This window comes from Chenopodium quinoa, unplaced genomic scaffold (assembly GCF_001683475.1).
Source record: "Chenopodium quinoa cultivar QQ74 unplaced genomic scaffold, ASM168347v1, whole genome shotgun sequence".
NCBI lineage: Eukaryota > Viridiplantae > Streptophyta > Magnoliopsida > Caryophyllales > Amaranthaceae > Chenopodium > Chenopodium quinoa.
Genome location: NW_018744950.1, coordinates 1 through 20,190, shown reverse-complemented (window position 1 = coordinate 20,190; position 20,190 = coordinate 1). Strand labels below are relative to the sequence as shown.

The 20,190-nt window shown below is 34.7% G+C and overlaps 1 protein-coding gene and 2 pseudogenes across 1 annotated transcript; 2 read left to right on the top strand and 1 right to left on the bottom strand.

The window, feature by feature from the left end:
- Nucleotides 1–1,262: 1,262 nt before the first annotated feature.
- Nucleotides 1,263–8,006, top strand: LOC110706284 (annotated as a pseudogene).
- Nucleotides 8,007–12,444: 4,438 nt separating this feature from the next.
- Nucleotides 12,445–17,985, top strand: LOC110706283 (annotated as a pseudogene).
- A 581-nt stretch (nt 17,986–18,566) lies between these two features.
- On the bottom strand, nt 18,567–19,750 carry LOC110706282 (pentatricopeptide repeat-containing protein At1g55890, mitochondrial-like; the record flags this gene model as incomplete). The annotated part of the gene is made up of 2 exons (XM_021884177.1): nt 18,567–18,832; nt 18,936–19,750. Coding segments are annotated over 2 exons (1,081 nt in total), but the record flags the coding sequence as incomplete, so codon positions are not given.
- Nucleotides 19,751–20,190: the final 440 nt, after the last annotated feature.

Sequence of the window (20,190 nt, the reverse complement as noted above, 5' to 3'; positions counted from 1 at the left end):
AAAAAGAGGGAAGAAAAAAAAAAGAATTTAAAAAGAAAAAAAAAGAAGAAGAGAAAAGTCGTCCGAATTGTGAAAAAGGCAAGGACACATAAATAAAGTTTTGAAGTTTGAAAGAGGTCATTTGAGTGTGTATTATATGGATAATTTGGGATGTGTAAGAATGTGAATCAATGAGATTGTGGAAAGTGGATTACATCTTTTGAACTATTGTTTTTGAGAATTGTGATTCTTGCGCTTCATTTAGGAATTAACCCCAATTTTTTAAAATTGTTTTCACCTACCTTACCCATTGCCAATACATTACAACCCTTTAAGACCCTTAGACTTTAGAGGTGTTCGGTTCTCAAACGGTGGAGGGAGATACCTTTCAACCCTATGGAAAGATTATGCGTAATCGAGATGTCGGGATACCTTTGTTATTTCCTCAAAACATCACTTCTTCCGGTTCCTTCGAGGAATCACGAGGGGCCAATTAGGGTGGTGATTTGAAGCAAAAGGGGAGGACGTGGCCGGTTTGGTCGGGTTTAGAGGGAAGCATGATTTCTTTGTTCTCTATGCTTGGTTTAGGTCTTGTTCGCATTTGATCAACGATATCTTGGATTGCGTGTCTCGTTGCTTGTTTGAGTGAGTTTTCATTCCGTGCATGGTTGTTCTAAGTAGGATCCATTGATTTCATTCCGTGCTTAATTTGATTTGTTCGCAATGGCATAGTTTATTTGATCTTGTGTGTGTTTCCCTTGGTTTTTGCTCGAGGACTAGCAAAAGTGTAGCTTGGGGGGTTTTTGACAAGCTCATTTTAGGGCGCGCTTTAGAGCATATTTTAGGATGATTTTGGATGTATTTGGGGCCGCTTTGGCCGATTATTACCTTGTTATGCTTACGTTCCCCATATTACGTGCTTCACGGGTTTTCGGTTTGTTTTTGATGTGTTTTTCAGGTAATATCAACCGAGTTTAATCGGATCCCGAGCCCTTGATGCGTAACCGAGCTAGCCTTGACCGGAGTCTGAGGAGTTAAGGAAGTTCAAGTGTCGTGCTTGATTACATAGCACAGGCAGCACGGCCGTGTTACCATAGGCACACCCGTGCTGGCCTATAAGCAAGCAACCCCAGGCAAGGCAGCACGGCCGTGCAAGCCAATAGCACGGCCGTGTCAGTATCCACGCACCCGCACGGCCGTGCAGGCCATTTAGCACGGCCGTGCCAGATGTTGCCCGTGCCCGTGTCAGCTTCAGTATGAGCCCCGTGCTAGAGCATATTCAGCACGGCCGTGTCATTTTTAGCAGTGTTGATTACGTAGAAGAGTTGGTTATGATTGATGCCATACAGAGGTTAGGACTCGAATGTTACTTTCGAGATGATATTGATCGTGTACTCAGAAAATGTAGCGAAACCGGAAGTGATGGTGGTGGTGGTGATGACCTTCATGGTGTTGCTCTTCGCTTTCGGCTACTAAGACAAGGAGGATACAATGTACAAGCAGGTTGATTGTCTTACATTTAATGCTATATATCTTAATCTTATTTGTGTTTAATTTGCAACGGTTATTTCATAGTCTTTGTTTTTTTGAGCCAAATTCATCAATTTGTTCAACATTAAACTGTGGTAAATTATAATAAAATTTTTAAAATTGGTGATCTTTTGCAACATTTTTTAAAAAAAGGGATTATATGCAAGAAAAAAAGAAGAAGAAAGATAATGGCTAGGTCAGTGACAATATGTAAAATTTTTATCGACTTATTATAACGTTATATGCAGAATGTTATCGACTTATTCTAAACGGTAGATACGTACAATTTGATAATGGCTAGGTCAGTGATGGGTTACTTACGACTGTACAAGTGTACAACTATATACAAGTAGTACATTATGGATTAGAGAGCAGAATAAAACAATTATACAAACAATTATACTTGTATATTGGTGATATTATGATATATGATTATTATCTCTACATTTAGAAATTATGACGACTAATAGTCTAAATGTAAATTTTTTTGTCGTTTTACACAGAAAATTTCAGAAAGTTCAAGGACGATAATGGGAGATTCAAACACGAGCTTGAGAAAGACACAAAAGGGCTAATGAGTCTTTTCGAGGCATCCGAGCTGAGCATACCAGGAGATCAAATACTTGATGAAGCTAGTGAATTTACAAGGAATCACCTAAAGACGTCTTTGAAGAACGTCGAAAGATCTGATGACACCGCCATAATAAGAAACACGCTTAACAATACAATTTCATAAAAGCCTTCCTAGACTTACTGCAAAAAACCAAATACACAATTTTGAGACTTTGCTAAATTCTCTACATGATGATTGTTATAGTACGAATGAGTGGATCGAAGATATACAAGAACTGGCTAAAACTGATGTCAAAATGTCTCAAACCACCCTTAAAAATGAAATTAATCAAGTTTCTAGGTATGTAACATACTTTCAAAAAAAAATTACCCAAATTAAATGTAGGAAAAATTGTCAAAAATAATACAAACCTTTATCCGTTCGCTATAAACAAGTTAAATTTTCAATTTTTTCTAAATAATACAAACTTTGGGGGTATTTGCTTTAAACAAGTTATGACTGGTCAGTGACTTGATTAATAAGTACATCACACACGAGTCAATGTTTTATTGGTTTGATAATTTAATTTAATTTTTTATTTGTTTAATGTTTTTTATTTTTTAAAAAAATATTATTATTATTATTATTATTTATAAAAAAAAAAACCACCAGCCGCCCTTCTCCTCCCTGCCCATCCCCATTCCCCAGCGGCGTCCGAACCTCTAGTGATACCTTGTCGGCGTTTTAACCCCCTACCCCCGCACCAACGACCCATTTCCAATATCCCTGTTCTCCCGCTCCCTTCCCTGACTTCCACCCACCACATAAACCCACGAAATCCCCCTCCATCTCTACGAAGACCTACGAAAATCCCAAACTACCCCTTCGTCCACCACCGAAACCCTACCATCTAGGGTTTTCGAGGTTGGGCGAAGAGATAATCGGGGGTTTTCATGGATTTTCGTAGGGAGGGAAGGGGATTTCATGGGTTTTCGTGTAGTTGGAAAGGGATATCGGGGGAGGGGCTTCGGTGATGGTGGTTTGGGGGTGAGGGAAGGCGACGACAGGGTTGTCGCCACTGGGGGTTAAAGTGGGGGAGGCCAGGGAAGCTGCAGGTAGGGGAAAGGAGGGATGGCTGGTGGTAGGGAGGAGGAGTGGCTGTGGGGAGAAGTGGTTGTTTTTAATTGTTAATTAATAATGGTTTGAGTGTTGATTATGAGTTAACTAAATTGTTAAATGAATTTTTAAAAAAAAGTATACTGGTCATTTAGGTTGTAGGTAAAATGTCTTGTTTAAAGTGGATAATCCAAAAATTTATTATTATGAAAAAATAGAAAGTTCAACTTGTTATTAGCGGATGGGTGATAATTTGTATTATTGTTGACAATTTTTTCTTAAATAAATAGTTATTCATCATCACTAAATCACTAATGATAAATGATTGGAATTCTATGTTAAATCTATTAGGTGGTGGAACGAACTTCGCATGGCCGAAGTTTTGGAGCATGCAAGAAACCAACCAGAAAAATGGCATATGTGGTCCTCAGTCGCCCTCCTGGCCCGGATAAGGCAGATTTAAGAACAGAACTCACAAAATCGATATCTTTTGTTTATATCATCGACGACATTTTTGATGTGTATGGGAAACTCGAGGAGCTCACTCTCTTCACCGATGCTGTCAATAAATGGGATTACGCCAACATCAAAGGCTTACCGGAGTACATGAAAATTTGCCTTGATGCACTTTTTGACACTACAACGGAGATGAGCCACAAAATTTACATTAAACATGGATGGAACCCTAAAGAGTTTTTACAAAATGCGGTATGTCCATGAATCTCTTACTAATCTTTTTGTTGATTGCGGTCATTATTATTAATTGTACGTACCTCCTTTCGAAATCCTACGTGCATTATTGTTACATAGGGGATAATATGTGTTGTATTTGTTGATAAACAGTGGGCAGAATTATGCAATGCTTTCTTAGTAGAAGCAAGATGGTTTGCTTCCGAGCATTTGCCAACAACTAAAGAGTATTTGAAGAATGGAGTGGTTAGTTCTGGTGTTTATATTGTTTTTGCAACCCTCTTCTCACTTTTGGGTGAAGCAAGAAACATTAAAAACACAAATCTTAGGAACAACCAACCTAGAATTGCATCTATGACGGGTACACTTCTTCGTCTTTGGGATGACCTAGGGAGTGCCAAGGTATGTACGGCTTTAATTAATTTTGTAGTTATTTATATTAAACTGTCTCATACAAGATTTTGTGTTTCGAACCTAGCTTATATGTTACATTTAATTTTAGGATGAGGATCAAGATGGTTACGATGGATCATTTGTAGCGTGTTACATGAATGAGTACCAAGAGAGCTCAGATGAAAGTGCACGCGAACAAGTTCTAGGAATGATTTCGGAAGCATGGAAGTACCTCAATGAAGAGTGCCTATCTCAGTCTCCATTTTCAATAGATATGAAAAAATGCTTTGCTTAATTTAGCAAGGATGATTCCGATTATGTACAAATATGATGACAACCATCGTCTGCCAAGCCTTGAGAAAACATATGAACTCATTGCTTAATGAGTAAACCAATTAAGATCGAAAATCTAGTCATTTAATCAATCTTAAAAAGATTGATCTTTATAAGTAATTTAAACCAAATTAGTTACAATCTTTTTCTTTTATCCATGCATTGTGGAGCAAAAATATTTGCTATATAAGTGTTGTGTTTAGCAATAAGGTGTAATTCACTGCACGTATAGCTGGTGAGTACATGATTCCAAGACATCAATATCATAATTTTTTTATATTTATTTATTTTTGTCGAGTCATCTATTAATCATGAGATTGAGTGGCGTCAATCCAAAAGTTGCGCATGATTAAATTGAATTAGGCCAGGTTGTAGTAGAATTAGTAGATGATAAAGATATTATTTTCTAATACTATTAGAAGATTCATTGTTTTAATAGGATTAGTTGTTTAGTATTTATATCTTATACGATTATATATTATTGTAGCTTTTAGCTATCCTGACGGCATGAGATGTTTGACTATAAATATAGTCTATATTTTCATTGAAGAAGGTAGAGCAGTTTTGGGTTATTTTTGATCAATTTGTACGAATTTTTTTAGCAAGAGAATTGCATATGATATTTGCTGAGAAAGTTACCAATTTAGTTGCTAATTAGTATTGCTTGGATTTAGCCATTTAGGTGTGTCTATCATCTAGATAAAAATCGAAATCCAATCCAATCCAAACTGAATTATTAATTCGGATCGGATATAAATATAAATGGTTCGGATTTAAATTTTTTTAAAATTCTGATTTTTAGATCGGATTGGATTGACCGTGTTTGGATCCAAAAAAGAATTAACCGATATATAAAACCATGCTTTTACAAATAAGGATACTTTATATTAATCATGTAAAATTAAGTTGATAATTACATTAATATAAATTATGTAAAATTATGTTTATAATATTTATATTAATCATGTACAACTATGTATTTAAGGCTACACTTTTTATAATTGCATTTTTATTTTTATAATCACTTTAGTCCCTACAAATTTGCAATGTATTTTAATTTGGATTTTTGGATCGGATCCAAATAACCGAATTTTAATTCGGATTGGATTCATGAGAAATACAGATTGGATTGGATTTAAAAATAAACAATCGAATTTTATTTCAAATTGGATTGGATTTGACATAAATCCAAACCGAAAACCGAATAGACACCTTTAGCTTCATATCTTTGAAATTTCATGAAAATTTTCTGAAGAGCCCATTAAATTACACATCATATAATGAATTGAAGTTTACTTATCTCACCTAGATTCTTGATTTTCCTAACTTTTTATAAGTTTAATATAATTATTAATAGTGTTTGGACAATTATACCTTATAAAATATCCTACCCTATTAAATTACACATCGTATTATGAATAGTGTTTGGACAATTATACAGTACCATATCATATATAATTAATTTACTTATTATTATCTCTTATTAATGTTAATTGTCTCCTTTTTTTTTACTCTTTAGAACAATGTGTGGGAATCTATATCCCTTACAATATTTATCACCGTTTTTCTTCATTAATTTAGCCAACAACTAAATTTGTGTGAAATTTGTTCCATGGAGGCGAAATGAACGATGCTCCATGCATTCGTGTTTTTTTAAAAAGGCGAAATGAACATTTTAGTTGTTCAGCAAAGAACATACAGTTGTTTTGTAAAGAACATATAGCTATTTTATCAAGAACATCACATATAGTTGTATTGTAATGAACATATATTTGTTTTGTAAAGAACATATAGCTATTTTGGTAAAAAAAAAAAAAAAAATCCAACTTTATGTTCTTTATATATATCTAAAGAAACATCCGTAATATTAATAAAAAACATGGTAATTAGAGGTGATCGAAATTCGGCTTGGCCCGATTCGATGCGAAAATAGGGTGGGTTTGGGCAAACCTAAAAATGCATTTTTAGTTAAAAAATCCAAACTCGACCCAAAAAAGCCCGCTACATTTTCCGGGTTTGGGCACGTGATATTAAGTTAAGGCCCGGCCCGACCCGAATTTTTTTATCACCTCTAATGATAATATAATGTAATGAACATTATTTTTTATTCAACCATCATAATTTAAATACAAAATGCAAAGAACATTTCAAAATAAACAATTAACATTATGTAACAAATAAAAATAACATTACAACTGAAATGCTGAAATTCAAAGAACATGAAGATAAAGAACATTATTTAAACAGCATGTTATGTTCTTTAAATTCTATAACATGTTCTTTTCACTTAACTAAATGTTCTTTACAATGTTTTTTAATTTACAATTCTATAGTATGTTCTTTTCACTTTAACTAAATGTTCTAAGAACAGAACTCAGTCACCCTCCCTGGCCAGATAAGGCGGATCTAAGGACAGAACTCACAAAATCAATATCTTTTGTTTATGTCATTGATGACATTTTTGATGTGTATGGAAAAACTCGAGGAGCTCATTCTCTTCACCGAAGCTGCCAATAAATGGGAATATGCTAACATCAAAGGTTTGCCGGACTACATGAAAACTTGCCTTAATGCACCTTTTGACACTACAACGGAGATGAGCCACAAAATCTACATTAAACATGGATGGAACCCTAAAGAGTTTTTACAAAACGCGGTATGTCCATGAATCTCTTACTAATCTTTCATTTGTTAATGGCATAGTCATTTATAAATAGTCGTACCTCCTTTCGAAATCCTATGTGCATTATTGTTATATAGGAAATAATATGTTGTAGTGGGCAGAGTTATGCAATGCTTTCTTAGTAGAAGCAAGATGGTTTGCTTCCGAGCATTTGCCAACAACTAAGGAGTTATTTGAAGAATGGAGTGGTTAGTTCCGGTGTTTATGTTGTTTTTGCAACCCTCTTCTCAATCTTGGGTGAACCAAAAAATGTTAAAAAACACAAATATTTGGATTAACCATCCTAGAATGCTACTATGACAGGTACACTTCTTCGTCTTTGGGATGACCTAGGGAGCGCCAAGGTATGTACGGCTTTAATTTTGTAGTTATTTATATTAAACTGTTCTCATATAAGATTTTGTGTTTCGAACCTTACTAAAATAGGTTACATTTAATTTGTAGGATGAGGATCAAGATGGTTTGGATCATTTGTAGCGTGTTACATGAATGAGTACCAAGAGAGCTTGGATGGAAGTGTACGCGAACAAGTTCTAGGGATGATTTCGGAAGCATGGAAGTACCTCAATGAAGAGTGCCTATCTCAGTCTCCATTTTCAATAGAAATAAAAAAATGCTTTGCTAAATTTAGCAAGGATGATTCCGATCATGTACAATTATGATGACAACCATCGTCTGCCAAGCCTTGAGAAACACATGAACTCATTGCTTAATGAATAAACCAATTAAGATAAAAAATCTAGTCACTAATCAATCTTAAACGATTGATCTTTGTAAGTAATTACACCAAATTAATTGGGTCATTTTCTTGATTATGGACCAAATTAATTATGGAGCAAATCTATTTTGTTAGTTGAGACGATTACTACAAGAGGGGGGGGTGAATTGTATAGAGTTCCTAATGACTACTTTTTGCGGATAAATAAACAATGCGTATAGGAACTTAAGAAAACACACAGATTTTACGAGGAAACCTTCCAGGGCCCAACTGAAAATAAAACCTCGAGCCTACCTTAGGGATTTCAAACACAAAACACTTCACTATAATAGGGCAAACACCAGGTTACAACCTATTAGACACAGACCTTTATTTCACAAGTTCCTCACTGGACTTGCTACTTGATAGGACCCTATCCTACCCAATCTAAGCACCACACTTAGATTCACTCGTACCACCAAAGCACTACACGTACTGCCAAAGCACAAAACACTCGTACCACCCCAGTACAAAACTCACAGCCTCACCAAGAAGCTAACACAAAACTGTATGTAATACAAACTACAGATATCACCCAAATAACCCAACCAATACAAATATAAGACGCCTATTATGATAGGTAAGCAATGCACGAAATCCGAAACTAATATGATAAGTTAAAAGCTTGGTAAACTTACTCAATTAAAGCACTGTGATTTCTCCACGCATAAACTCACAAAAAACCTAAATCATTTTGTTCTCTACTTTTTATACAAGTAACACTTGTATAGAAAGTAGGTTTTCTAAAAAGATAAATATGTCAACTTAACTTATTTTTTAAACACGGTTTTAGCAAATCAAGTGAAATAAAATCTTTTCCGAAAATAAGTATAAAAAGATATTTATTAAGAAGACTTATCTTTCTTAATAAACCGACTTTAGAGAAAAATAATCTTTTTAGAAAATCTTTTCCTAAAATCTATCTTTTATTTTTTCCATATTTATTTTATTTACCAAGCAAACTTATCACGTTTCTAATAAATTTCGTGCACTAACCTACTTACCATATTAACAATAATTTCTAAGAATAAAACCTTAACTATTATTGCTGCGCCGCACTCTGACCAGGTAAATTACTTGGGCTCCAAGCATATCAAGTTCCACCAAAGAACTTAACTGTCAGTCTTCAAGTTCCTGTTAGGGAACGTTCATGTTAGGGAACTTAGCTCTTGTTAGAGAACTCTTCCTCTGATTTGTTTAACTTCTTAAATAAAGATGTTCTTCATGTCTTCTTAGATGGTTCTTCAATCACCAAGATTATTCTGCACCTTGACTAATCACAGACTAGAGAATCTTTATTAGTTGAGTTTGCTTTTAGTTCAAGTTCCTCATCATCAAAACCATTATGCTTCAACATATTTGATAAAAAAAAACTGTGTTATGTTAAGCAGTAAGTTGTAATAATTCACTACTTATAAGAAGTGAATTGTAGTCCGGTAAGTAGAATGAATTGAAATTTACTTATCTCACCAAGATTTCTAATTCAACATGGTAAGTTTTAGCCCTTTTTGGATTGACAAAAGTAGTGCTCGATCAAACTAAAACTAATTTCATAAGGAATCACAAGGTCATATACCTTAATTTGCTTTAGGTTAAATGCAACTATATATTTAAATTGCAAAAATAACTTAGCTTAGGTGCATAAGCATGGCACGATCCGACATAGTGGCATATGATGATATGAGCTTGGAGTAGGCATATATGTATTGACCCTTGAAATTTTCAACACGACAAGATATTTAGATCATGAACCGGACCTAGCTAATCCCATTGTTCATAGTTTTGTTAAGAGACAACACGATCCATAACTATTTTAAGGGGCCGTTTGGTTGGGGTTAATAATCAAAGGGAATCAGAATGAACTGATATCATTCCCTTTGTTGTTGTTTGTTTGTCACTTTTTTGATTCCCTTTACCCATTTTTATTTTTGAGTTCACCCATTTTTAGTCTACATTGATTCCACACCCCCCCTAGACTTTCCCTAGCCACCATACCCACCACCGTTGTACTTGCCGGAACTAGCCCAACCACCTCGCCGCAGACCTAGTTCCCACTGCCGGACTCGCCGCACTTCCCCCCACAACTCGCCCGCGCACCTCCCCCACCTCTCCCCTCGAAAATTCCTCCCCTCCCGGGAAAACTTCCACCACCCACGCAAAAACCCTAGAAAACACCAACCTTCCCCTTAAAACGCCGGCCGACCTTTCCCCCACCCTCGAAACCCTATCGGCTAGGGTTTCAAGGGTGGGGGAAGGTCGGCCGGCGTGTTTTTAAGGGGAGGGATGGTGTTTTCTAGGGTTTTTGCGTGGGTGGTGGAAGTTTTTTTGGGGAGGTTAGGGGCTGCGAGGGGTGGGGGAGGTGCGCCCAGGGTTGACGATTCCCGTCGACGTTGTGGCTGGGCGGTGGGGTGGCTCCTGGTGGCTGGAAAAGTGAAGAAAGGGGATGTGTGGTGGTGGTGGTGATTCCCTTTGTTTATTGAAAACCAAACAACATAGTACTTGGAAAGGGTTTCATTCCATTCTCCTCACTCCCTTTGTTCATTCCATTCCGATTCCCTCGCTCGAACCAAACAACCCCTAAGTATAATGATTATATTAAAACACAAAAATATTATAAAGTGTATAATTAAAAATGATTGGTCAAAAGTAACAATATGTTACATACTTCGAATTTAATAATATTGATATATGATTTTATTTACACTTTAAAGAAATATCTTTTGAATTATATATCATATTTAAATAAAACACTACCTCAGTTAATTGTTATTTGTAACTTTAGAATATTTTATATTTCACAAATAATATCTCAGAATTGCAGATAACAATTAACGGAGGTAGTAATATTAATAACACAAATTCTTATATGTAGTATAAAAAAAGAATAAAAATTTATACAACATTTTTCAAAAAATTTATACAACATATTTAAGAACATGAATTCCCTGGCCTACCATACAAAGTTAAACTTTGAATTAAAGGTGTAATTGCCTATAATAGAAAAAAGCATCCATCCGACAATCCGATATGGTAATATAACAATGTATGCCCTATGAAAAGTAATATGACCTTATATCCTTATTATATTTCTGCCCAAGAAGTTTCATTTTCACCTTAAAGACCAGACTTATAATAATAATAATAATAATAATAATAATAATATTAATAATTAATGATGATAATAATAATAATAATAATAATAATAATAATAATAATAATAATAATAATATCTATGTGGCTGGCCACCCCGTGTGGTCGGGTGACACACACCAATACCTAATCTTATAACCCTTAATTGAGTAACGCCTAATCGAGTAATCCCTTGCCTCGGCCACACGCGGTGACCATCCATATATGAAACTTTGTAACAATAACAATTTCATATGTCATGTTCATGAGTATCATGACATTATATCTATTGTGTAACATTAGTGACCTACATATTTCCTCTATTAATTGTTTTTTCATAAATAATGGCCATGTTTGGTGGAAAGCTAAAATTGATTGAATTAGCTGATTTCGACTAAATGATTTTATTAACTGATTTGACTAACTTTTTGTTTTAACTGATTGTATAAAAGTGTTTGGTAAATAGCTGATTACTTAAGCCGTTTAAGTATGAAAAATGACCTATAAGGACATTGACATATTTAACTTTGAAGGATTAGTTATTTCATAAAAGAAAAATTACATTATAAACTTTGTAATGTTACAATCATTTTTATGATATTAAAAAAAAATTGTTTATTAAATCTAACCTATTTCTTCAAAAATAAAAAATTATCTAACATAAAAAATAAAAACAGATAATTAAAAAAAACATGAATGATAATTAAAAAAAAAAGATTTATTTGGTTTGGGTTAAGGATTTTGAAAATTTTGGAGGAGATAAGAATTACTTAAAGTTAGATTAAAACAGATATTTTTATAAAAAGATGCATGACCAATAATAAAATATACTAAAATCCTTCAAAAAAAAAAACTTAAAAAAATGAACAAAACTAAGAAAATTAAAGAAAAAGATTGTTTAAAAAAAATAAGGAAAAGAAATTGAGAAAATTAACAGAATTAGATCTACTATGGAGTATGTGGAGTGGAGGTGGGAAGAAGTGAGAAATGAATTGCAATTGCATGGCTGTATGTCATGGGGCTTAATAAAAAACAAGAGGGCAAATTCCTAATTTAAACTCACCTAACCAAATAAATAAGCTTTTTGGAAACGTTGCTCCCAATAAGCTTGCAACCAAACATTAATATTAGCTTATCTGACAAGTCAATCAGCTAGAATTTATCAAATAAGTTAATTTTCTCCCAAAAAGCTGTTTGCCATGGTCAATATTTTTTTTTAAAAAACTAATTTTATTTGTTTTTACATCTTCCTATTACGATGAAGCATAAAAATTAAAGGAAATGGAAGATTTAGAGGAATATATTTCTTCTAATGTGAGTCTGAACTCACACGACATCAAAAAGGAATTTATGCATATGAAGTGTCCAATTCAATGTTTGGTAGGGGGTGCGAATGAATGAATGCTATCGAATGATTCTTCTTGTGAAATTGACATTTGACAATCCATTTTTGTTGCCCAATTTTTAGCCATATAAAATATGATATTTTCTGGAAATTACATTAAAATTATAGCCTAATATTACTATTACGATGTAGTTTGTAATGTATGAAGTATATCCAATTAAATGTTTGGTGGAGATGGGATAATTGTACACCTATGGTTGTGTGGATAACCTTGATATTAACCATAATTAAAGCATAAGTTTTTCTTTCAAAAAAAAAAAAAAGGAATAAGATTTTACTTTATTTTCAATGTGAGACCATTACACTCATTTACATGTTTTCAATAGGGAATGACATCGATTTTCAAGATAGTTTATTAAGACAAACTAGTTTTTTGCCCGTCCGGACGATGTCCCGGCCTCTCGGATCATTGCTTATTTTTTTAATTATAATTATTACTTTGTATTACTCAATGTTGAATGTTTAATCTATCAATCTGATTAGAAATTAGGGGAGGAAACTAATAAATTTATGGTGAGGATATTTGATGCGTTTTCCCATTAATGATTACAATTTTTTTTGGTGCACATTAACATTAATAAATTTCAATGGTGAATGAAGGTTAAAAAGAATTTATGTTTGCTTCTTAATTGAATATGAGTAATAAATAATAAAACAATAACATATTGAGTAGGGACATTGCGGTAAAATAAGAAAGCTACGACGCATAATTTAAATCATTCTGCTAAGCACAATAAGAATTAAGAGGCATTGATAATGTGATGGTAAATGTCGTTCTTAAGTTTAAGTTTAATGGTACAAATTATAACTCAATCATTAATTGACATTGATTTTTAGTATGTAGTATAAATGAATAGGTCTTGGACATGTCATTGCTTATGTGCTGCCAAATACATAAAAAAATGGCCTTTGAATTTTAATAATATTTGCTCAATTTCTTCATGCGAGGAGTTTTAGGAGAAATAAGAGAAAGTAATAAAATATAAAGGTAATAGGCTAAGGGAAAGAATAAAAAAATGTAAAAAATAAAAGTAGTTGAGAGAATTGGAAGAGAAAGAATATGAAATTAATACTTCGTATAATATGATATATGTTCTAAATGAATTAAATATTGTAAAAGAATTCCAAATAAGAAAATGGAACAAGTATTTAAAAACAGCCGAAAAAGAAGAATAGAGAAAGTATTTAAAAATGGAGGGAATAATAGCTTAGCATTCACTCATTTTATCCCTTAGTTTCTTCTGGCAACTTATTAGTCTCACGATTCCATTGTCAATTTTCAATACACAAGCTTATAGCCCCTTTGATAAATATTTCGATCTTATCCTCTTTACACCTTTGAGAAAATTTTAGATATAAACAATCCCAAGATCTAACCTAAGCTGTGATACCATGTCAAATAATCTAAATTCCTTGATTAGAGTGATTTCCATTGATCAATATTTATAGGGTTACAATGAGTAACCTAATCATATTAGGTAACTATAAAATATGTATAGATATCAAAGATAATCTTATACAAAATATATCCTAAACCTAGGATGAGAATATTCTATGGATATTCTTTATCAGTAACAATTACATGATCCCATTAAATTGCAATAATATCGATCGTCCCATTAAATTGCAACCCTTAATACTTTTTTGTAACGAGTTTTTTTTTTGGTCTCAAATATCTTCTACGGGTGAAAGATAACAATAATAAAGAAAGATAGATTGAAAATAACTAAACATTATTTATTTATTTACATTGATCTATACGTGTGTTTTTGTAGTCTACTCTCAAATAATTAAAGAACTTGTTAAAATAGGAAACTTATACTTCATGTTATTTATGGAATTACGGACTACATAGTAAGCTATGAAAGCTGACATTGCACTAAATTTTGCATAATCACATGCAAGAAATTAATATACTTGTACTATGTAGCAGTGGGGTATGACTCAGCACTCAGGTGGGGTTCAGAACGATCAAAAAATTTTTGTATACATCCAATATACATAATATGTATTATTTCTATTACAATACTTTTCACAAAAACATCTAGGGTGGGGTATATATGTTGTACGACCAGTTAAGATTCATGAGTTACAACAACCAAATTGTACATACTGTGGCTGTACGTACCTTAGTATTGCCAGAAGCATTTTCCAGATGGTCCCAAAATCTCAATTCAAGCAAGGCACCACGAGATACTGAAAAACTTAAGTCTATTTGTTTTGCTAATTATTAAGTAAGATTAATCAGCTTTCCAACCACCAAAGAGAAACTAGGCTAGCCTTATCAATGAGCGTTAAATACCACATACTCCGTAGTTGGAAGTGCAAAGAAAGAAAACTCCACACTATGTTTGCTTGTTATGGTGCCCTTCCCCTTAACGTGTTTCCCGTGTTGTCGTTCCTCACGAAAAAGGAAACTCGAATAGCCATGGATACTTCTGTTGTCATCTCTACTTATAATTCCATGAGAAATATTAGCAATATAAAAAATAAGGGATTCAAAGATTTTCATTTTATTGTGCATGCCATTACAAAGGATAGCTTCATCGATGATCAAATCTCTTGTACAGTTGAGTCTTCATTTAATACATATTTAACGTATGTTTAGTACTTCCTTTGGATGTTGTTTTTCATTTTTTGTTTTTACACACTTTTATACAAGTACACAATAATATTGGCAGTTCCACTAGAGTGAGTCTAGGCTGGGCGAGCTATGTAAATAGGAGGGTAAGCAAGTAATTTTTGCTGATTCAATTTTTGCTTCTAGAAAAAGTTGACTCTCTAATGGTTCATTATAATGTATCATTATGCATGTATAATATACCACTAAAATATAAGTTGTCTGAATAGTACTCTTTGTGGACTATTACGAGTGTAGTGGTACTTTTTAACATCCTATAAGTTTCAACTTCTGGAAAAAGTTGACTCTCTAGTGGTACATTATAATGTACCATTATGCATATATAATGTACCACTAAAATATAAGTTATCTGAATAGTTTTTTTAATTGCAAGATTGTCATCTTATATACGCTGAAATTAATAGGTGCTATGCGCCGAGACTTAACCTGTTATTTGCATCATTTAACAAGTATTCTGTATGAGGTTTTATGTTCTTCCATTAGCAGCAGGAATATCAGCTTCAGCACACGGTGAAAAAGATTAAGAAGATACTAAGAAGCAAATTGAGCAGTTATAGTCAGGTAGAAGAGTTGATCATGATTGATGCCATCCAGCGACTAGGCCTTGAACATTACTTTCACGACGATATACATGATGTGCTAGAAAGGCATCATGTGCATTGTATCACTATGGTTGAAGATGGTTCTAATCTTCATGATGTTGCTCTTCGCTTTCGACTTCTGAGACAAGCAGGATACAATGTGTCTGCAGGTAAGCAGATTGACTACATACAGCCAATATACAAAGTATGCAAATACCAAACCCCCTCTAAAGTCATTTGGCCTCTGATATGGTTGATTACCTGTGCTGTAGAAAGATTATTTTTGTCTGTGTTGTTCTTTACCTCTTGTAAAATACTGTAAGCTTAATTGAATCAAGCTCGATTCTCTAAAACAGAAATTCTCAATAGATTCAAAAACAAAGACGGGAAGTTCAGCAAAGAACTTGACAGGGACATGAAGGGACGGATGAGTCTCTTTGAAGCTTCTCAGCTGAGTACTCCAGGGGATCACATAGTGGATGATGCCATTGAATTTTGTGAGAGTCTCCTGAAATCCAACTTGATGAATGGAAGTGGACAATCTGATGAGGCAAGAGTAATACGAACAACATTGCACAATCCGTATCACAAAAGCCTGCCAAGACTTCTAAGACAGAATGAAGTTAACAATTTTGAAATTTCGATGAAAAATCTTCACGATTGCTGTGGTATTACTGACTGGATAAAGGAGGTACAATATCTAGCAATGATTGATGTCAACGAGTCTCAAATAATTCACAGAGAAGAAATAATTCAGGTTACAAGGTAATTGCAAAAGAATTTTTTGTAACATAGTAATCCAATTCAGACACTAACTTTCTGCTGTATTCTATCAGATGGTGGAAAGAGCTTTGCTTGGCGGAGAGGCTGAAGTTTGCAAGAAATCAACCAGCCAAATGGCATATGTGGTCATTGTCATTCTCCCAGCCCCCAATATGACAGAGTTAAGGACAGAACTCACAAAAGCAATATCATTCATTTATATCATTGATGATATCTTTGATGTGTATGGATCACTCGAGGAGCTCACTCTCTTCACAGAAGCCGTCAACAGATGGGACTATACCAATATCAAGGGATTACCAGACTGCATGTCAATGTGCCTCAAGGCTCTCTATGACACTACAGATAGCATAAGCGCCAAAGTATACAATAAACATGGATAGAACCCCAGAGACTGTCTTAGAAAAGCGGTATGTAAGCAGAATCTGTTAACGAGTAAGAACTGATTGTTGACAGCAAGTCTGGATAAGGAAATCAATTAATCCTTAACTGGATGGTTTATATGTTGTTTCAGTGGGCCGAGTTATGTAATGCTTTCCTATTGGAGATGAGATGGTTTTCTTTGGGATACTTGCCTACCACTGAGGAGTATTTGGAGAATGGAAAAATTAGTTCAGGAGTCTATGTTGTTTATGCAAACGTCTTCTCTCTCTTAGGTGAAGCTGTAAACCATAGAAGCACAAACCTATTCAACAGCCATCACAGCATTGTATCTTCAGCGGCTGAAATTCTTCGACTCTGGGACGATTTAGGGACTTCTAAGGTACTCACTCTGGTTGCTGGATTCCTTTTCTAGTTTAGGTGCTGAGAATATTTCTAACTGCCTGTATAACTAATAGCAATTTCTACAGTTGACACCCTACGTACCAAGCTCGAATCCTAATTGAACCATAAAACTCAAACGGAAAAAGACAGTGGCAGAAGTTATCATTGTATATGGAATTGAAAGGCTAATTTTCATTACTTGTAATTTCAATCTTATTCTGCAGGACGAGAACCAAGATGGGTATGACGGGTCATTTATAGAATGCTACATGAACCAATATAAAGGTAGCTCAGCTGAAAGTGCACACGAATGTGTTCATTTGATGATTTCAGATGCATGGAAGTGCCTCAATAAGGAATGCCTGTCTCATTCTCCAATTTCAGCAGAATTCAAGGTTGCTTTCCTTAATTTAGCAAGGATGATTCCAATAATGTACAACTACGATGAGAATCAACGTCTTCCAAGCCTAGAGAAACACATGAAGTCAGTGCTTCATGTGCAATAGAGCATAGATATCCTATTACGACAATATTGCACGGTGTTGTCTTGTACATTTTCGTGGCCCAAAGCGAAAACTAAATAAGGGCCTCAAAACTATGGAGTCGTATATCATAAATAATACATTTATCGACAAAATTTTCATGAATTTTATGTTACAAAGTTCATCAAAATTATAAATAAATGATAGTCATTTGAGATTTGACCAACTCTTCTTTCTATTTTTTTTCATTTTAATCTTTTCACAACCCAACTAGGCACCAAACCCTTTACTCTTATTGTTCATGATTTTAAAAGAAAAAAAGAACTTATGAAAAGTAAAGTGAAGAAATTTAAGAGACAAAATTATAAAAATTGGGAGGTAGTGAGAAATTGGAAAGTAAATAAAAATTGGGAAGTGATTATCATTCAATTAAGATACCACCCAAAAAGTTCTCCAAGGTTAGCAAATAATTCTGGTCTCGATCAATTTAAATGCTAAAATTCATAGAGGAATGATTATAAAACTACAAACACAATTATAAACTACTAAGTCATGAAACAATCGAAAATCAAACATTCTAATTAAGCATTATACTACTAGTTCAAGTAAAATGACCACCAAAAGGAAAAGCTGTAGCACATCAAGCACTGTAAAGAAGATGGAGAATCAGTAGCACATCAAGCACTGTAAAGAAGATGGAGAATCAGTTTCAGTACTCACAAAATAGCCACGGCAAGGTGCTAACTTCACGGCGAGTTGTTCTGTTCTTGCTTCTCTGTGTTATCTGACGGCATCACCAAATCATATTGAACAAAGCTATTGGACTTCCCTAGCTCTACAAGTTCCTCAGCTTCTTGAATCTTCGATTCCTTCACCAACCCATTGACAACAAGCTGCAACAGAGCCTCATCAACCACAAACTGCCTCTTGAACATCTTCTTGCACAAATCCAATGCCAATTCATATTCTCCATCATCACATAACTTCGGAACAAGGTAAGAAAAATGTAATGCTATTCGGGGTAATACAACTTTCACACAACTTATAGTACAACCTTTTAGCTTCTTCTATATCTCCTTCATCACAATATTTCTTTATGAACACATTAAAAGTACCCACATCCGGTTTTAACCCTTTAGTCTCCAATGATTCAAACAAAGCAACCGCCTTTTCAAGCTCGCCTTCATCAACCAAACCCTGCAACTTCAAATTATAACTTCGAATATCCCGAACCACATCATACTCATCCATAATACCCCAAATCAATTCACCTCCCTCGAAACCCCTCCTATAAAACGCACCAAGAAGCGTATTAAACGTAACCACACTCGGGTTCACACCCTTCGCCTTCATCTCATCAATCATCAACAACCCCTCTTCAAGCTTCCCCACTTCACAAAGAGCATGAATCAAAGTATTATACGAAACAACATCACAACTAATCCCCAAATCAGCCGGAATCCCTTGAAAAAGAGTGAAAACCTCATCAAATCTCTTAGATTCAACCGCAGCCTTCAAAAGGGCATTAAAAGATTTAACAGTTCTAGGACAACCTAGTTCAGGCAATTCGTCGAACAGCTTGTGTGCATGATCAAACATCCCAGCTTTCGCATACAGCGAAATGAGACGAAGCGCGTAGCCTTCGCGGGAAATATCCTCAAAGTGTTTATGTTTATCAAGTACATATTCAACCAAATTATATCGCTCTGCATTGGAAAAACGAGCAATCGTAAAGTCGTAAATGTTGTGACGACTACGGAACTTGGAGGATATACTTGCATTGTGGTTAATCTTTTTCGCAAGCTCGTCGAGGTCGGGTTCCTCGGCGAGCTCCTTGATTGAAATTGGTTTAATGGGAGTGATTGTGGTTGGAGTATTTTGTGGAGAGAGTTTTGGTGTTTTGTGGGTTTTGAGTATCTGCGAAGACGAGCTGCGGAGTTTGACATTTTTTGGGAGAAAGAATTTGGTTTGGTTTTTGGCGCTAATGTGTGAAAAATGAATGTGGAGTTTGAAATGGGTTATTTATAGGGATTTGTTAAACATCGCCCGCGTTTTTCTACATAAAGCCCACATTTTTTAAAAAATGTTGACATTATTGCCCTTGTTTTAATTTTTACCGAAAATAAAATTTTTCACTCATAAAAAATGTGGAGCAGGACTGGATCGCCGAGTGAAACCGAAGAGCCCTCAACGTCGGGTAGATGCACCGGAGAGACGCCGTTGACGCCGGAAAAGGAGGTACGAAGCCATCTAAAACCACGAATTGGCGGCTGGCGTCCTGCCGGGACGCCGTGACCGTAGTGGTGGCGCCTAGCCAGGACGCCGCCACCGTAACTCTGGCGCCTGGCCAGGACGCCGCCACCGTGGCCG